Here is a 19297-nt window from a genome sequence, read left to right as displayed (position 1 = left end):
TTATTTGAGTTAACGAATTGCTATCTTTTAAAAATAATAACAATACTAAATTTAAGTTAATTTAAATTAAACAGTATTTAAATTTAATTTCATTGTTATTTATAAATGGTGTACCTCTAAATTATTTAAAAAATGTAAATAAAAACAATAAATCAAATATTTTATTATCAGATTAATAAAAAAATTTTAATATCCCTTTTTTTTATATGAATAGCACATTCGTGTGAGCACGAAATAGCCTGATGATGTATAACGTTTTCCTCAATGCTCACTGGAGATTGAAATGGTTTCTCTTTCACATCATCTGTCGCACTTTTTAAGGTATCGCCACTTCTGGTAATGTGCGGTGGGTGGTCTCGGAGGAGATGAATGTTGCGCAATGTCTTACAGACTTTCAAAGATTGTGAGTGTAAGACACGCATGGGGATAATCAGCGGACACCCTGTGAATCTGTCACTTGGGGGTAGCCAGAGAACGCGTGCGGATTCTTAACAATACGGGCAAGCGAACATTACAGCAGTGACCATCAGACCTGCATTAGCAGAATGTGCAATAGAATGTCCACTTTACTGACACTTGGATGAGGTTATAGGGATGTAAAGGGGTGATAAGAACTCTTCACTTGCTGCGTTTACACTGTTTTCGAATTTATTTTCCTGTTCTAGTTCAGCTGGCCGTTTACAGAGAATAGCGTTTGTCGGCGACAAAAATAGCTAAACAGAAGTACGAGAATCGTACACTTGACATTTATGGAATTGTTTTTCGTGAAGTTCCCTTTTCGGCAAGAATATATGACGTGTAAAAGCAAACGGGCGTGTGATGATTTTTTCTGGTTACGTTGAACAAGACGATATTTGCAAATGCGCATTTATGAAGTGACATTTTCAGATATTTGTCTATTTATGTTTTCATTTAAACTCTGAGAGTGTAATCCGATTTTTTTTTTTTTTTAGATCGATAAAAAAGAATTCGGGATCTTTTTCTAAATTTAATTTTTCTAAGTCAACTTTTTTTTTTTCAGAAATCGAGATTTTATAATTAAAATTTTGTAATTTAATCCATAAGTATTAATTCTAAGAGTTATTTTACAACTAAAACTGTGGATTCGTATCCCACTATAGCCGTGAATGTTTGTGAAAGTCTTTTAGCAGTACATGATTTTCATCCGCCGTTGTGACCCCACCAATGTTATTGTATTGGAGGTCTGAGTTACAGCAAAAGGAAGACACATAAAGAAAATGAACATAAAGACTTCAACTATTTCTCACAAAGTCTTTACTTTTTAATCAAGAGGCTGCAGCTTCGAATCCTACCGTGACCATGAGAATGCCTTTCGGTGCTTGATTTTCATCGCCTAGCTTAAGATCACCATTTTGTTTATTAGATACTTGAAGTAGCTTCCAAAAGGTCACGCATGGTCATCAGGTTCCTGGATTATGCAATTCTTAGCCCACCCCCAATCCATTTTTTCGAACTTTCGTGGATAGAGTTACAATAAAAATGTAAGTAAAGCTGCATCAACTTATGGAGCTTGCTCCACCTTTGCCACAGATGCTTCCGTATTACTCTATTGGAAACGTCGAAATTTCAAAAAAAAAAAAAAAAAAAAGTCTTTTTGATGATGATGATGATCAGCGACTTTTTTAGACACCGACCTCTGCAATATACCATGCTTCTACTCGGCCTCTGAATATGACAAAGGATCACATCTTTTTAGTAATGCATAAGCAACTAGTAGAAAACATGGAGTAAGTTCCATAGGCTATCATAACACAGTTACATTTAAACACTTTATTTTCTTAAGAAAAACATCAGTTTGCTTGGCGGATATTTCGGAATTATTCTAAACGATTTAATCACAAAGCGCAACCATGTAAAGTTGTTATTTTTGGATACTGAAAAAATAAATAAATAAATAAGGAGAAAGAGAATGATCTCAGAAATTCTCGATTTTTTTAAAATCCAAAACAGCAGTTTATCCCCCCCCACCCGGGTGTCAGCAATAAATTTAAGAAACAGCTGAACTCTCTCTCTCTCTCTCTCTTCGTTTGAGGCTTATCAATTCAATTTCCGATGACATAAAAAAATTGTAGATTTATTTCTGATTTAAAGCCCTCCCGGAAGCGGCGCTAATATTGACCCAATAACTCCTCCCCCCCCCCTTTTTTTTTGAAAGGGGGGTGATGAGAGTGTTCAGGTGAAGATGGATGACGATAACCACTCGTCCAAACCACCAGAGTCCGGAACACAACATTCCTTCGTTTGATGCGTTCATTTTCGGCAAACCTCAAGGGGGAAAAACGGCCGCTATCATATCAAGCCAACCACCCCGCGTTAGTATGGTGCCGAGAAGAGTCAAAAAGGGTGGGAGCGTCGAGGGTAGGGATAGAATGAACGTAACATTTGCGAAGGGAATATTGCAGTAAGATTCACTGAAGCGGACGTCTGTCGATCGCAAAAGCTGAAACACTGGAGACCTGCCACCGCTAAACGGTGGTCGTCAATTGGATTGCAAAGCTCAAAAGAAAACGCTGGGAAACTTACGGCGCGTGCACTTTAGCACACTTTACAGTGAAAGCCTACGATCTAAGTACTGCCTTGCTCTCGACTAGAGCTGATTTTCCACACTGTCGACCGTAACATCTTAACTTTATCGGGTGGGAAGGGGGGGGGGGGGACGAAGGCTGGCGAAAAGAGAAAATACACGACCGTAGCAAAAAAAATCATGTCAGCGCAAAAATTATTTTAATATGTTAATCCCTCCCCCCCCCCCTTTACCACAGGGTTAAGATTAACATACGTCGTTAACTCGTCCATTACGAATTAATAGCATCGCTGACTTTCAATGACGTCATTTCGATTACGGAAATGGCCGCACACAAATTTCACTCGGCAGTCCCCCCCCGTTTCACCGAGGATTTAGAAATACGTGAAACTAGCGGCACATGTGCAAATGGTAGATACCCGTTATTCTGTTCGCCATCAAGAGGGTGCGTGCAAACGCTAGCTACCAGCGTGTTCGGGGTCTCCAAGTGAAAGCTGGCGTGTTAGCGATGTTCTTCACGAGCCACTAAAAGTTTTCGAGAATGGTTCGAAGTTCAATATTTTCAGGCGAAGAGGCACCGTCATGTCGCACTAGTAGTCGACCTTCGTCGAGATTCAGTGCGCTCTTGCACTAGTGGAGCATATGTTTTAGGTCACTGGTTAGAACCGATGAGAGAGAGAGAGAGAGAAGAAGGGAGCAAGTAAGAGAGAGACGGTTGATACCTTCTCTAAATGTTTCCTATAGTGACTCATAGCTAAGTTTAGTGCTTTATCGTCTATAGGAGGAACTTCACTAAGGGGAGCTCTTAGTCTGTGTGCACGATTAGAGTAGATATAATGGGCAATATTAAGCGTGCGAGGCCCAAGATGCATGTCTCTTCCAGGATAAGAACGACCATAAGGTCTTATCGAAGTTAGACAGAGTTCAGTAAATGGGAGTCCCTTTCACGAAGACACGTAAAAGTGACTGAAAGCATTGTCGATTATTCAGGGGGTGAGGGGGAAAGAAACATATATAGACAAGAGTAAGAATGATAAATGGGACGATCTCATGAGCTAGTCTTTGATACTGTTACTCATTGCGACTGCTAACTTTCAGCGCGAATAACAAGAACGAAAAGTAAACTCTATAAATGGAATAGATGTTGCTTTCAAAGATGCTCTTCAGGAAGTTTTACTGTTACAGTGATTGTTCACTTGCAAGAGGAAAAATATATTTGCCTTACTATCTTCTGTCAAAAAAGCGATGAAAAATGGTATAGCATGAACTACTGCTGTAAATCTTGGATCCGAACAATAAATAGTCATCTGTTCAGTACTGAACTGTGGCTATGTAAATCTTGAATTCAATAAACAAAATAGGCAATAAAAACAGAACAAAACGTTTGTTCTCCTGTAGGAGATGTCACGTCTATGTTCCTCAAGACGAAGTGAAACAGATGTATCTGTCTGGCCAAAATAAGGTCGGTCACAGTCGCACATAACTTTATAAACACCTGTAAAATGCAGTTAGTTGTGTTTTGGTTTTGGTCGTCTCAGAAAAGAACGAAGTTTTGGCAGAGCTGTATAGTCGGTCTTTATGTTGAATTTCTTCATAATCCTAGATAGTTTTGAGGTAAGAGAGCTAATAAATGGTAACTGTATGTGAGTGATAGGGTTGGATTCATCTTCTTGTCGAGGTTGTTGACGTGGTCTCAAACGTTTAGTAATGTTACGAGATGAATATCCATTATTTAAGAAGGTGCTTTTCAGGAAGTTAAGTTCTGTTTGAAGGTCTTTTTCTGGGGAAGTAAGACATATTGCACGATGGGCAAGGGTGGAGATGATGCCTAGGGTTTGAGGAGGGAAGTGATGAGAAGAGGCATATAAATATCTATCAGTGTGGGCGGTTTTTCCGAAAAATTGAAAACTTAAGACAGTCAGGTAATCTACTGATCTTTAGATCCAAGAAGAGGAGAACGCCGTTAATCTCTAGTTCTGATGTGAATCTAATGTTCTGATGTTGATTATTTAAATGGTTTAGGAAGTTTTGTAGTTCCTCTAAACCATGTTCCCAGATAAGGAAGACGTCATCAATGTAGCGTAACCACAGTTTAGGTTTTAAAGTAGCTATAGAAATAGCTCTCTCTTCAAAATCTTGTAAAAAAAATGTTAGCTAAGACTGGGGATAGAGGGCTGCTCATAGCTAACCCGCTTGTTTGTTTATATATTTTATCTTCGTAGCAGAAATAGCCGGAATTAATGCAGTGTGTTAGTAGAGCAAATATTTTCTTAGAAACCTTGTCCTTAAGAAGAGTCAGAACTTCATCTGTAGGTATATTCGTAAACAGAGACACGATGTCAAAACTCACCACTCTGTCAGAGTCTCTGAGATTTAAATTTTTTATTTTTGAAATGAAATCTTCAGTTTTTGATGAAATATGAGGAATTGCCAACTAAATGTTTTAAACAAACTGCAAGATATTTAGGCAGACTGTGCGTAGGTGAGTCAATACCTTCCACAATAGGTCTTAAAGGAGTGTTCAGCCTTGTGGATCTTAGGCAGGCCGTACAAACGAGGAATGAGGGGATGGAGTCTTGTGTGTCTAGGAAGTTCAGAAGTAGATTTCAGAAGAGTGTTTGTACGGTTATGAAGTTCTCTTGTGGGATCACTTTCTAGGGTAGAAAAATATCGTTCAAAGATTAACAACTTATTAAGTTGTTAATCTTTGAACGATAGTCAGATTTGTCTAAGATTACAGTTGCGTTCTCTTTATCAGCAGGTAAGATAATAATATCATTGCTGTTAAGAAGCCGGTGGATTGCTTTTCTTTCATATATATATATATATATATATATATATATATATATATATATATATATATATATATATAACTGCAAGTGAGATAGTCGAAATATTAATATAAGCTTAGATGTATCAGTTAATATCACCAGCAAGGATTTTAACTGTTCAAAAAAAGTTTAAAGGCAAAAAAACGTTTATTGAAAATGTGTGAATTATTTTTCAACAACTCAGAGCACGAATGAAATTGTGTGATATTTAAGATGGTCACTGAAAATAAACGATTGATATCACGTGAGTTACATTTAGATAAATAAATTGGAAGTTCATTTCGGTAGAAAAGTAGAACCAGGTGTTAGCTGATAGCGCAAGATTCGATAGCTTGGAGACTCGTTGAAAGAAAGCGGCGCAGACCTTGAAAGCAAATACAAAAGAAAGGGTTAACCGATGTTTTGAACAATGGCACCATCATTGCCTTAAGTGCGTAGCAGCCTCTCAAGGGGCAAAATTAAGTAGAATGAAACAAAACAAATGTGTTTACTGCCTCTACTTTATAGCCAACATCTTGTTTTTCAGACATAAAGTATTTAGAAGCATTGATTAAATTTTTATTATTTATAACCGTTTCGGTTAATAAAAATCAGAAAAAATTCTTAATGATATAGAAAATATCTACTACTTAATCACAACCACGATTATGCACATCATGATGGCACTTCCATCCACCCATCAGTGGCTCTAATAGGCACTTAAGTGTCCATCACCTTCCTACGATACTTGGAACGCCTTCTACTGGCCGGTTTTCCTGTTCTGAGAGACGAAAAACCCGTGTTTCGGGGAGAAAAAAAGACCTCTATCTGGTCTCGAAAGAGACGAGATGAAGATAAGCGAACCCAGGTCTTTCCGACCAAAGGGTTTCGTCTATATTGAGGCTCTTGACGCACTTAGAGGGTGAAAAGAATATTAGTTATTAGTTTATTAGGAAGTGTAAAAAAGAGAGAACGAATATGTAAAAGAAAGCACTACAAAAATTACTGACAAACGTTTTGAGTCTTTAAATTGATATAGTATATGGCGACTTTCCTTTTTTATGTCTGTGTTAAATCAGTCGCAAAAGCAAAATATCTTTCCTGATGTTTTCACACGAATATTTGGTATCAATCTATTATTATTATTCGCTAAATGATCTTTAAAGTTTCCAAAATTCGAATGAAATAAAAATAAAAAAATTAAATTATGAAATATCTGAATATGTGGAATATTATAATAATTACGTTTACAAAGCACTATAATAAAATAAAAAAATAAATAAATAAAAAAAACGGGGAGTGCAACTAAGTGAGGTAAGAGCAAGCAACGGAGGGGGTGATTCCAGTTGCAGAAGAGCTACTGTTTCGATTCCACATGAGAGGGCTGTTTTTTTCTTTATAAGATACATTAATCTTCACACTATTTGTATGATGAGTACAATTCAAAGATAAAGGCTCAAACTGTTATTCGGTCGATGAATGCGTTTGTTGACAAGATACAATTGATGACACGAAAATGATTGGGCGAAGACAGCGCTGTGTAACTAGAGTAGCATTTACTGTTCAGATATTGTAAAAGTAAAATAGCCAAAAAGAAGCATTTTCGTATCAAACATTGAAATATGATGGAAGAACCGCACAAACAACTATTCGAACAAGGAGCATATTTGCTCGAGAACCAAGCAATCTCCCATTTTCCTGCTGTGGGAATATTTCCCGAATATTATTATTATGTCTCGGAGTCAGAGAGCCAAACTCGAAATTCAAAACCCACGTGCCGAAATTTAATAAAGACTCAAGAATATAGGAGAGAGCGGTAACCATGACAACCAAAAGAAATCTACAGTTCCAGGAATGACAGCTTCCTTATTTTTTCTATAACTTTGGTTATTCCATAAATAACATCAACTTTCAGACGTTCTAGTTTGGGGGGGGGGGGAAGGGAAGGGAAGGGGAAACTGCATTGCCAAGATAATGGAGGGTAATCGGCAGCCGTCAAGTGTGGTCCCTGAAGAAACCTGGCTGATCACTACGGAATTCTAAGATTCCCCAAAGATTCGGAAAAAGTTTCATGCTTGGTGCAATTTTATTTTTTTTCTTACTGTTTTTTTTTTTTTTAGAATAAATACTCAAATAGAGAAACTCCTTTAGTATATGGTTCAAAGCAACAACAAAAAAGTATAGTAAAAAAAAAAACTGTTTTTCCCTTCTATCTGTTAATCCTGCTACTGCAAATAACAAAATTTCATTTCTTGACTTTGTATTTATGGGATTATTTCGAACTTTTCCATTTATTCCAAAATAATTCTGATTATTCGTGTGGATTCACAAATCACTTTGAAGAATTTTTCTTACGTAAGCGTTGTACCTTTCTTCAACTATTTTAAGTTAAGAATTGTACTTAAGAGTATTTTAGAGATTAGCTAAAATACTCTTTTTACCCCTTTTCGGCTGCAATGTTTTTATACGCTTCAGTTAACCGGAGAGTAAGATGATCGAAGTACCGAGTAATGCTGGGATTTTCTTCGTTGCTTAGAAAACCACGTGCTGCCATCTGGTGCACAAATAAACCATAATATGATATACAATTAATTGTCACTATACTGTATATATATGTGTGTGTGTGTGTGTGTGTGTGTGTGTGTGTGTGTGCGTGCGTGTGTGTGGATCTCATCTTAAAATATAGATAAATAATAATAATAGAATTTTTTGTAAACTGTAATATATTGTTTAAATTAATCAAATTATTTTCAAAAATAATCAATTAAGGCATTTAATTAAAATATATTAGTGCACCGTTTTTTTTTTTTTACAAATAAAATTAGAGATAAGGTAATGTTTTTCATTCATAAGTTATCACTAATGCAATTAGTAGAGGATAAACTATCCTTCATACTAGAATACTAGCGTGTTTCCACAGCCAACCGTGCTAGCTGGTTGAATGGAAACAGGTCGTGTGGTCGTATGATTTGGTCTAATACTCAGTTTTATGATTTGATTAGTTTTGATTGTAATGGACCAGGTAACGCTTCTTCTTTACAATAGGATAAAGGACAACTTCACATGCCATGAACGTTCAAGTATTAATAGAGTTTCTGATCTTAGATCAAGGAGTTGGTTGGACTGTGGTGCATCAACCACATGTAGTACTGGTGCCTTTAGCAGATTCCAACTACAGTCCAAACATGTTCCTAGGCGTTTTATTAGTTTGTAGTAAGAAAACCTGCAGTGTCTTAAAAACATACATCTCTGCTTGAGACCGGTAACTTTTTTTTTCAAGTTCTCATCCCCCCCCCTTTACTTTTTTTGGATAGATTTCAAAAAAAAAAAAAAAAAAAAAAATTCATCTATCCCACATTTTTAACCAAGAGGTGTTTCTTTCTAACACAGTGACGTTATCCTTGATAACAAATAATTAGAAAAGAGGAACTATCAGTGACATTCCTGGCATAAAGTTTCCATAATAAAAAACTTAATAAAGTACAGTGGATACCAGACAGAAATTTCTAGTCAAGTGGAAGGGGGGAAAAATTCCTGTATATGATGGAATTCATGCCTGATCTCTTCACAAACCATTACGTAAATTCAGATGACAAAGATTTTATTCAGTCAATGATTTATGCACTTATAATGACGAATATAATCTGCCCTTTTGTAATATTGAATCGCCTATGAATATAACTTCGAAAAGGCCATATTGAAAAGTGATCCACCCTGTGGTTGAAGAAGTCCGTCGTTGTTTTTAACAGTTTTATAAAACCGAAACCTGACTTAATTTTGATAAATTTTTTTCATAAATGCAGATTAGCATATTTTACTTTGTAAAATAAACATACCTTTTTTCAAGTTTTTTTTTCCTAATTGTCCATCTGTAAATGAATTTGTATTAAATGGATAAATATTATTACACTTTCAAACATCGATGAAGTTTAATAACATATGCTAATTATATCCATTAGATGGCTCCCTAAGCTTTCATTATATTGTTCCATCCATCCAAGACAGGTTGAGTCACCTGATTAAGGGATTTTGGCAAATTAATGAAATCGGATTGTCATTTCTTTGATTCATCCCTCCAAGTGTGTTCACTGAAAATATATACTTCAAAAGAAAGATTTCGGTATTGCGACCACATGTTTATTAAGATAAATAAAGATAAACAAACCCGACAAGTTCCGTATATCGTTTGACTTACATCTTCAGGGGTTAAAGGTAACTAAAAGTTTAAACACAAGAAATGAGAAATTACTCAAAATAGTCCATTAGATGTTGTCATGGCGGTCTAACTGTTCATCAAATTAAAAAATCCGATGCAGAATCGATACACACGTTAATGCATGCTCTGTTTGAACAAGGCTGGATGTTGTCACGTTCTGTTCTTCACGTTCACTCTGTCCGAGGTCTTCACTTAGGCCAGTGAAGTTGTATGGTATGCTAGGCCTGATTTGTGTTCACTCCTTTTTGGCACGTCTTTTTGATGTTCGTTCATACGAATTTCTCCTGATCTTCCCGTCTGACCTACATAACAGATGTCACAGGAACAGTAAATTTTATAGACACCTGGTTTTTTTTTAAAGGGTGATGTGGGGGTTTTGGGGGCTGTAGAAATCTTGATTTTTTTTTCTAGCGGTAGAAAAGCTACTTTAATGTTATACTTGGCGAGCTCACAATAAAACCAACGATCTAATTAAAAATATACCCAATTGGACTGAAGAATTAGAAAGAACTCTACAATCAAAACACCCATTAGTTCCTAGAATATATGGAGTACCAAAAATACATAAAAAAGATACTCCTTTAAGACTGATACAATGCTGGATGGAAGAGGCTCTTCAACCTCAAATCTGGCAAAACGCCTCGCTAACATAATCTTACCACACATAGGAAAAACAACTTCACTGATTAAGAACAGTGTACATTTCATTGAGAAGGTAAAGGATATAGACATAGAACCTTCAGACATCTCGACAAGTTTGAATGTAGTCAGCCGCTTTAGAAACGTTCCCAGAAATGAAACAGTGAATCTCCTTGAAGATTTTTTTCCACTGGACATTATAGAATTATATAAACATTGCATAAAAAATAAGTTCTTCACGTATCAAGACAAATTTTGGGAACAAAAAAGAAGGACTAGCAATGGGCTTCCCTCTATCCCCAGCTTTAGCAAACCCGTATATGGAAAACTTTGGAAATAATGTATTAAACAACTATCATAAAAAACAGAAAATTTGGCTTCGTTATGTAGACGACGTTCTCATCATATGGACAGGAACAACAGAGGAACTCACTGCTTTTAAAGATTATCTTAATAATCTGGACAACAACATCAAATTCACTTTGAAACAGGAAGAACATAAAAAACTGTCTTTCCTTTGATATCCTAATAGAAATCAATGAAAAAGAAAACAGACTATCTTTCCCCATTTATAGAAAATCCACCAACACAGGAAGATTTCTTAATGCTGCCTCACACCACCACCACCCCATGCAAAAAATAGGTTAAATAAAAACCTTGAAGGATAGAGTTTACAATATTTCCAGCACAGAAGAAAAGTGGAAGGAAAAATGACATTATTTAACACAGATCCTCACAAAAAATGGGTTTGAACCTAAGACAATCAAGAAAATCCTCAAGACACCTCCTACCAGCATCTCACAAAAGCAAGATTTCAAGTGTAATTTGTGATGCTATTATTTCTTGCTATTTATAAAGCCTTTTATAGAGCCTGTTTGCTTACTACGTCTTTGGAATACCGTTATTTTAATTAGCAGTGCATGCTTTCTCTCTCGTAACCTTTCTTGCTTATACTATTGCGTACTATATTTATCTAACTTTCGCACTACGAGGCTTATGCCTATGGATACTAGAAAATTTATTTTATTGAGACAGCGCCACTAATATCTTTTAATTGGCATAAAGCTCAGTAATACGGCTGGTTGATTTCTCTCTCTCTTTCTCTGACACAAATTCCTTCAGTAAAACTTTACACAAACAGTCGTAGTCTATTTGCACTTAACTATACGCTTCGGCTATCTCACTTGGTTTTCTGCTCACAAGTCCGAAACTTTTTTAGGAACAGTGCATTGTAAAATAAATAATCAAGTGGCACTCTATTGATATATAATTAAAACACATTTATTTACATTAAAAATAAAGTACATTAAATAAGCGATAGGGAGGTTACTCTCTCTACCTACCTACCTATCCTTTTGGTATAAAGAAACAAACTTTCCCTTTTCAATATTAAATGACTAAACAACACATTTACTCTGTTACTTCTCTGCTTAAGAAAACCAAATTGCCGAGACTAATTCACTCATAAAGAGATTAACTAGCTATGGAAGTTATCTTACAATTAATATTCCAGTTAACAACAATTCAGAGGACTCTCTTATAGATATTTCTTATCAGTCCATCTATGACATATCTCTTAGATTACCAAAAGAATGTACATTAAAGGATTGGAACACACTTACGGAGGCTCTTTGTCACGACACCTTCCAAAGGTCTTGCATCAAAGTCTCTATGGTTCTTCTTTCATCTTAGGCTTTTCTTTAGGGGGGTGTTTTGTCAGAGTATTATCGGTTCTTGGATTGCAATTTTCCTGGCACTCAAAAGCTCAGGCAAGAAGTCTCAGCATTACAGGCTTGAAGATCGTTCTGCGGCTTTTGGCTTCGGTTGACTTCCCAATTTTTTTCCTCTGGCGTGGGTTCGCCGTAAAGTCCGTTTCTCTGGGTCAGTATGCTTCTGGTTCTCTGCGGACTGCCTCTAGCTCTCTTCGATAACAGCGCTTCGCCTCTCCTGCTTTGGTAACTGGACCTCGCCTCTGATCTCTCAGAAGCTGGATCTCGCCTCCCCTCTGTCGGCAACTGGACCTCGCCTCCTCTCGACTACCTCTGGTTCTCTGCCGAAACTGCCCCCTTGATGTTCGGCTCAGTCCTCTTTTATTTCCGCCTTCTCGGGACCTCGCACCAAGGGTTGTAAACCCCGAATAAATCGGAAATTCTCCTTGATCCTTTTGTTAAGGCCGGCCCGTTCTTTTTTCTCCTCCGTGCGCTTTTTTTTCCTTGTCTTGTCGGACAGCGGAAACTTCTCTGAAACTAATGGAACTCTTTGATACTAGCTTTGAAGATGTTCATGCGCTGAACTTACAACTTTCTCACACACTTAATCATAAACAACTTTCTTGTTCTCTTATACATAGCTATTATACATTATACAAAGTTCCGATGGCAAGGCATTGCTTTTGTTTTTGACATTCTAGAAACTTTAGTTAAAACAATCAATTCCCATAGGGTTATTTACATTAAATATTTAGCAAAAATTACATAGAAACAAGGTTATTTTTGTAACAGTTCTCATGAGACTTGACCTCTGTAAAAATCGATGTAAAGCGCTTTGGTATTTTTAAGCTACATCGAGTTTTACACAAGAACGTAATCACGCCTCCATACATCAAGAATATTACAGACAAATTAGCCAAATTACTAAACAAACATAACATTAAAGTAGCTTTTCTACCGCTAGAAAAAATATCAAGATTTCTACAGCCTCCCCAAAACCTCCACATCACCCTTTAAAAAAGCCAGGTGTCTATAAAATTTACTGTTCCTGTGGCATCTGTTACGTAATCCAGACAGGAAGATCAGGGGAAATTCGTATGAACGAAAACATCAAAAAGACGTGCAAAAACGGAGCGAACACAAATCAGGCCTAGCATACCACACAACTTCACTGGCCATAATGAACTTTGGCATAAAACGAACATGGAAATTTAAGGAAGCTGCAAATATGTTTAGAATCCCAACCCAATGCAACAAAAATCAGGGCCTAATTCTACACCAAGTTTGGTCAGCATTCATAAAAAAATATACCTAAGTCAGACCTCGGACAGAGTGAACGTGAAGAACAGAACGTGACAGCATCCAGCATTGTTCAAACAGAGCATGCATGAACGTGTGTATCGATTCTGCATCGGATTTATTTTTTATTTTGATGAACAGTTAGACTGCCATAACAACATCTAATGGACTATTTTGAGTAATTTCTCATTTCTTGTGTTTAAACTTTTAGTTACCTTTAACCCCTGAAGATGTAAGTCAAACGACAAACTTGTCGGGTTTGTTTATCTTTATTTATCGTAATAAACACGTGGTCACAATACCGAAATCTTTCTTTTGAACTGCTAAACCACAGAAACCTACGCCTACAAATATATACTTGTTTGAAAGACTGATTCTCTTTCTAGCCCCAAATGATGATGACGACGATGATGATAACTCTGCCACCGTTTTGCTGTCAATGGAGTCACTAGTGATACTAACTGCATTTTTCCTGCCGTTGTTTTGGTAGTGGGCAGAGGTATGTATTCATTATTTGTTTATATTTGGCATTCATTATTACTCTATTGGAAATAGACTTTGGAATGCTTAAAAAAACTTTTTCAAATGAAAATTTCTAACGAACTTTTTCCACCATTTCAGGCCTATGTTGGTATTGGCGGATTGTACTCACTGACTTCTTAAAAATTCAGTATTTAACTTGAGGGATACGTGAAGTCTATCTGCCATCGCATTAAAGTGCCATCAGTATTCAGAGTCAAGCAGAAATCAACGAGAAATAATTCAATACAAACACACATATATATACATACACGCACATATACACCACACACACAAAAAGAAAGAAAGTAAGAAAGACAGAAGAAATACGTGCAAAACAATGTAATTCGTGTCATGGTGATGATCATCCGTCAAAATATTTAAAAAAAAGAAAGAAAGAAAGAAAAAAGCACTTATCCTCATGTCGCCTTCCTCTAGTCTACCACTGACTGCCCATAGCACGTCATGTTTATATGTTGTGTGTGTGTGTGTACGCTCGTATTTGCATCCTCCTTCCTTCACTGATTGACCTAGCCACTAAAAGCTGTGATTAGGGCGGACTGTGTGGAAATAAGAACACTCCAGAATGCAGATGGTCGCGATAGATAGAGAAATAAAACAAGACAGAGGAGGGAGAACAAAATGATCTCCTTAACAAATTAGTTATATTTGTTAAGGAGATCATAAAATGACCTCCTTAACAAATATAACTGGCACAAATTTTCTTCTGAAATTTCAGTGAGTGAGTGACAGAGAGTATATGCGTGTGTTTGTGTGTGTGTGTGTGTGTGTGTGTGTGTGTGTCTCGTTCAAGTGGATAAAGCAAATACTAGTTGACGTTATCCTAACTGGCACTGCGCTAATAATTTAAATATTCATTTTCAGCGTCTTTTTACATTCCTTCCTGCCTCATTATTTATTTCTTCTTCTTCGTATTTTTCTTATTTTATTTTATTTTTTTATAATATTAAACTCCAAAACTTTTTTGATATTCTCTTCTTCGAATTATTATCATAATTAAAAAACTCTCAAGAAAAATAAAGGTATACAGCATTCATATATAAAATATAACATTATTATATTATATGACAAGACCATAAAAATCAGCCTTTTTTTTTTTTAATCGTGGTCATAGCACTACCAGACTGCAAAAAGAGTTTGCTGAATTCTTTATAATGAAAATACTGTTATATCAACGTATCAAAGGCGTCAGAGGATTTATTTATTTATTTTTATATTTTATCAGCGTATCAAATGTTATTTTTAAATAACTAAATGGCATCGAAAAAAAATTACACAAATATTTCCTAATGGAAGAATGCTTCGTATATATACCCATTTGTTTTAGGTGCTCAACTGTGAGATTTTAACATAATATACGTTAACTCCATATCTATCTGTATTTTAATAAATATTTTAATAAGTTGCACTAATCAAACTGAATGTGATGTTACATTTCAAAGTTTCCATGGCAACATTAGTTTCGTTTACATCTACTAGGTGGCAAAACAATCACGTATACTCCCATTATCATCAGCGCCACTAAACGATATCTTAACAGTAACACACACGAAATCTGTAATTATCAATATTTTATTATATGCAGGCTATAATCATGTCATTTATACACTTTCTGCTAAATTCACTTGCAACTCACAACGCATGTAATTTTCTTGCTAATTAACAATTTTGGACGATTTTATTACGAATACTACCTAATATTTATTTATATAACATATGACTTTTATTTAGAAAATTACTATAAATATTAATGAAAGACCGACATTGTAGTATTCGGTTTAGAAATGCCACAAGTATTTCAAATAAGATTGTAAATGTGTAAATGTTGTAAATTTGGTGCTTCGTTCGATAAAAATATGGTGTATAAGTAATGTATTTCCACGAAATATTTAAAAGAACTTATACGGAATTGTCAAAATTACACTTTTTTTTGCGATTTCCACGAAATTACCTGAGGCCTTACTTTTGTAGGATCTAATAACCACCAAACTGTGTTTTAGTCCTATTTAGAATTTAGATTTAGTTGAATACAATGAAATAATATTTGACCTAATTCTATACACTACCCTATTTGAAATAAAAATTTTGCTAACTATCCACTTGAAAGAGACAGTCTGCAATTACCGTCTCAAATAATGCGAGGCTGTTTTTATTTTGCTACGCTCACAATTTCTGCCTCACTTGATGTAAACAGCATCAAGTACCTAGATTGCTAAATGCGCTCATGCTAGCTTTTATGGATGACGAATGCCGATATAGCTGGCCTTCGTTTTCAATGTACAGTAATAATAGGGTGAATGCATGCAAATATGTGTGTAACGTGGAAAAAAAAAAGAAAAAAAATACTCAACTACAGCTGTCAAGATGCAGCGTTATGCCTTGTACATTCTAACGTTTAGGCATCATTTTGTTTCTATTTGAAAGAAGAGTTAGTCATCTCCCATACGTTTTTAAAAGACTTCGAAGATTAATAAATTTATGTACCCTACAAGTTAGTGAATAAATAGAGTTTTAAAAAGAAGATGAAGTTGGGGGAAAAAGAGACTGTCTGTTAGAAGGAGAAAAAAAAAATTAAAAAAACATTAATTTGGTCCCGCTTTCAGAAAACTAACTTTATACGAGCTCAAAGTACCGGTCAATAAATTGTAATTAGAATCAATTCTTTAAATATTTTAATTTATATGTCTATTTCTTTCTTTTATTTATGCTACTTTTTTATTTACCAAAGTTATTAGTTAGTCGATAACACCTGTAGCGCCATCTAGTCATCTATTTCATATTCTTATCCGGACTTTGTGCTCGAGAAAAAAAAAAAAAGCTATCTTGTCCCTACCAATCGTGCCTGTTAAATGTATATATCAGCAATATGACTCAACTAGTCACTGTATCGAATAAAACTCTAGAGAGTGGTGTAGGGGTTTCATTTTTTGTTTCATACACTTCTTTTTTTTTTAATCTTATTTTTTTCTGAAATTCTTAATAATTCCTGTAAAAAAAGAGAAAAATATATATTATATATTTGAACTCATTTACTAAATAGTTGGTTTATTTTTCTCAGCAATAGCTGTTGTTCATTGTACTTTTATGAGTGACTCATGCTTTTTTTTTTTTTTTTGTTATTTTACTTCTGTTGGATATGTATCAGTCAACTCTGTTTTAGAAAGATTACAGCTATCATACTGAAAAATATCAAGTTCTGTGCATAAACTATACTTTGAAATAACAAGGTCTTCAGGAGTCTTTTATTTCACCTAACATGCACAACAAGTAACAATTATCAAAAAAAAAAAGAAAGGCTAAAAATATCTGATTTTCATCATGAACTAAGTGTCGGTGTGTAGATGAGTAGTTCGGTGGGAGAAAGGAGAAAGATCTGATCGAAATATCAGATGCACACTGAGAAGTGATATACGTACAGAAAAAAATAACAGAAAACACCAGATAATCTTTTAACATCTACCAACTTAATCAGTTTAATATTAAGTGAACACAATAGAACAGATATGTATGATGTTTAGAAAGCTGTCTTACTTTACGAATGCTTTACGTGGAATTCTGTAGGTAGCAGGACTCATCTTTCTTTTACAGAAAGTTTATATTTTTAAAGAGAGATTCGCACACTGTTATTATACAGGGTGGCCATAAATTAACTTTCCCTCTTCGTAGGTATCCGTAGCTAAAACTAATACACGGAATAAGACCACATTTTATATTGAGACTTTCGAAGGCATGGGAAGATGAATTCTGCGAAAAAAAATATTTAGTACCAAAAGTCTCCGACAGGGGAAATTTTGGCGCTGGCGGAGCCGAAAGCAGTCAAATATTTGCAGTAAACGCAGGTAAAAAGAATTATTCGAATGACTGACGAATTGTCCTCAATATGCGTCCTATCTTGCCTCAGAGTGCCTTACTTGTTAAGTTGTTATACCTTAAACAGTGTAATGCAGTAGCGGCCCTTCAGTAATTTAGAAGGCTTTATAACATGCTTACAGATCCTATGTGCTGTAACACCGAGGGCTATGATTAAGAAGTTTGAAGAAACTGGATCACTAGGAGATGGACCTTACAGAGGACGGAAAGCAGTGCTAGAAGAGACAGTAACAGGCGTTGCTACTGGTTCGAAGACACAGGAACCAGTACCGGTCCAAGCGCTCGTGCTATAGCTCGCATATGGTTGATATGGCTTATGGTACAGTCCGGAAAACCTTACGGAAAATGTTTCACTTCTATCCGTATAAGTTCAGTCGTGTGTAAGCACTAACTACCGCAGATTATGATAAGCGCATGACCTTCGCACTAACGTTTCTTGCCCAAATGGAGGTCGACAATGACTGGCCTTGGAGAATATTGTGTGATGATGATGAGACCCATTTTTCTCTGAATGGGTCGGTCAACTCACAACTGCAGAATTTTGGCATCAGAACATCCCCAAGCGATCCAGCAAATACCACTGCATTCTCCAAAAGTAACCGTGTGGTGTGGTTTCACAGCCGATTTCATAATAGGACCATACTTTTTTTGAGCGTGGTACCCCTACAGGTTCTGTAACCTGCTCCATTACTGGAGAAATTTATCGACGAATGCTGGAAAATTTTGTCATTCCTGCATCAGCAAAGACAATGTTTGAACTCTTCGTCTTCTTCTTCTTCCTAACATGGAATATAGGCCATGTGGCCGGTTCCGGTCTCATGCCATCTCTTTCTTGGTCTTCCGATTCTTCTTTTTCCACTTATTTTGTATCTGTATAATATTTTTGGTAGTGTGCTGTTGTCCATTCGATTTAAATGTTAAGTTGTTCTAGCCATTTTTGTTTGAACTCCATAATTTTTATTCAGGATGGAGCACGGCCACACATTGAACGTTCAGTACAGCGCCTTTTACACCAGCATTTCAGTAATGACAGGGTTATCAGTCAGTTTTTTCAGACGGCATGGCTGCCTCGATCCCGTGACATCACTCCATGTGACTTTTGGCTGTGGGGGTATTTGAAATCCGTTTTGTATGTTGGTGGCGTTCCCAACTTGCATGTCTTGAAAGAGAACATAAAACGGGCTGTTATCAACATCCAATCCGACTCCGTACGCTCAGCTGTAGAGCATGTCGCACACCGGATGCAATTTGGTGTACACAAGAAAGGTCAGCACATTGAAAATCGTGTATCTGGTCCAGGGGACCCTGATGCTGATGAATGAAACATTATTTCCTGTGAGTTCAATCACTACATTAATTTCTGTCTCTCGCTTGTTGTTTTAGTTTAATTATTATTATTCTTATTATAAATTGTAACGCGCCACATATCCAGCTGGAATGAGTGACGCGGCTGTCGCTTGCACCGTCGAAATATTATTCCATTTTATCTGCCTTTAATGTAATTATCCGCTTGTTTTCAGCTCCGCCAGCGCCAAAATTTCCCCTATCGACGACTTTTGGTACTCAATATTTTTTTCGCTGAAATCATCTCCCCATGCCTTCGAAAGTCTCAGTATAAAATTTGGCCTCATTCCGTTTATTGGTTTTAGCTACAGATGCCTTCAAAGAG

General features: G+C 36.0%; 1 protein-coding gene across 1 annotated transcript in view; it reads left to right on the top strand.

Moving 5' to 3' along the window:
* Positions 1 to 15801, top strand: part of LOC150106742 (uncharacterized) — a 347960-nt gene extending 332159 nt beyond the window's left edge. The window contains exons 5-6 of the mRNA XM_090393311.1: positions 13605 to 13717; positions 13840 to 15801. Coding sequence (XP_090249437.1) covers positions 13605 to 13708 — 104 coding nt within the window. The 3' untranslated portion in view covers positions 13709 to 13717; positions 13840 to 15801. The remainder of the gene's footprint in view (positions 1 to 13604; positions 13718 to 13839) is intronic.
* Positions 15802 to 19297: the final 3496 nt, after the last annotated feature.

Source organism: Typopeltis vanoorti, chromosome 5 (genome assembly GCF_054136105.1).
Source record: "Typopeltis vanoorti isolate ZY-2024b chromosome 5, IOZ_Tvanoo_1.0, whole genome shotgun sequence".
NCBI lineage: Eukaryota > Metazoa > Arthropoda > Arachnida > Uropygi > Thelyphonidae > Typopeltis > Typopeltis vanoorti.
This window is presented reverse-complemented; position numbering and strand designations above follow the sequence as displayed.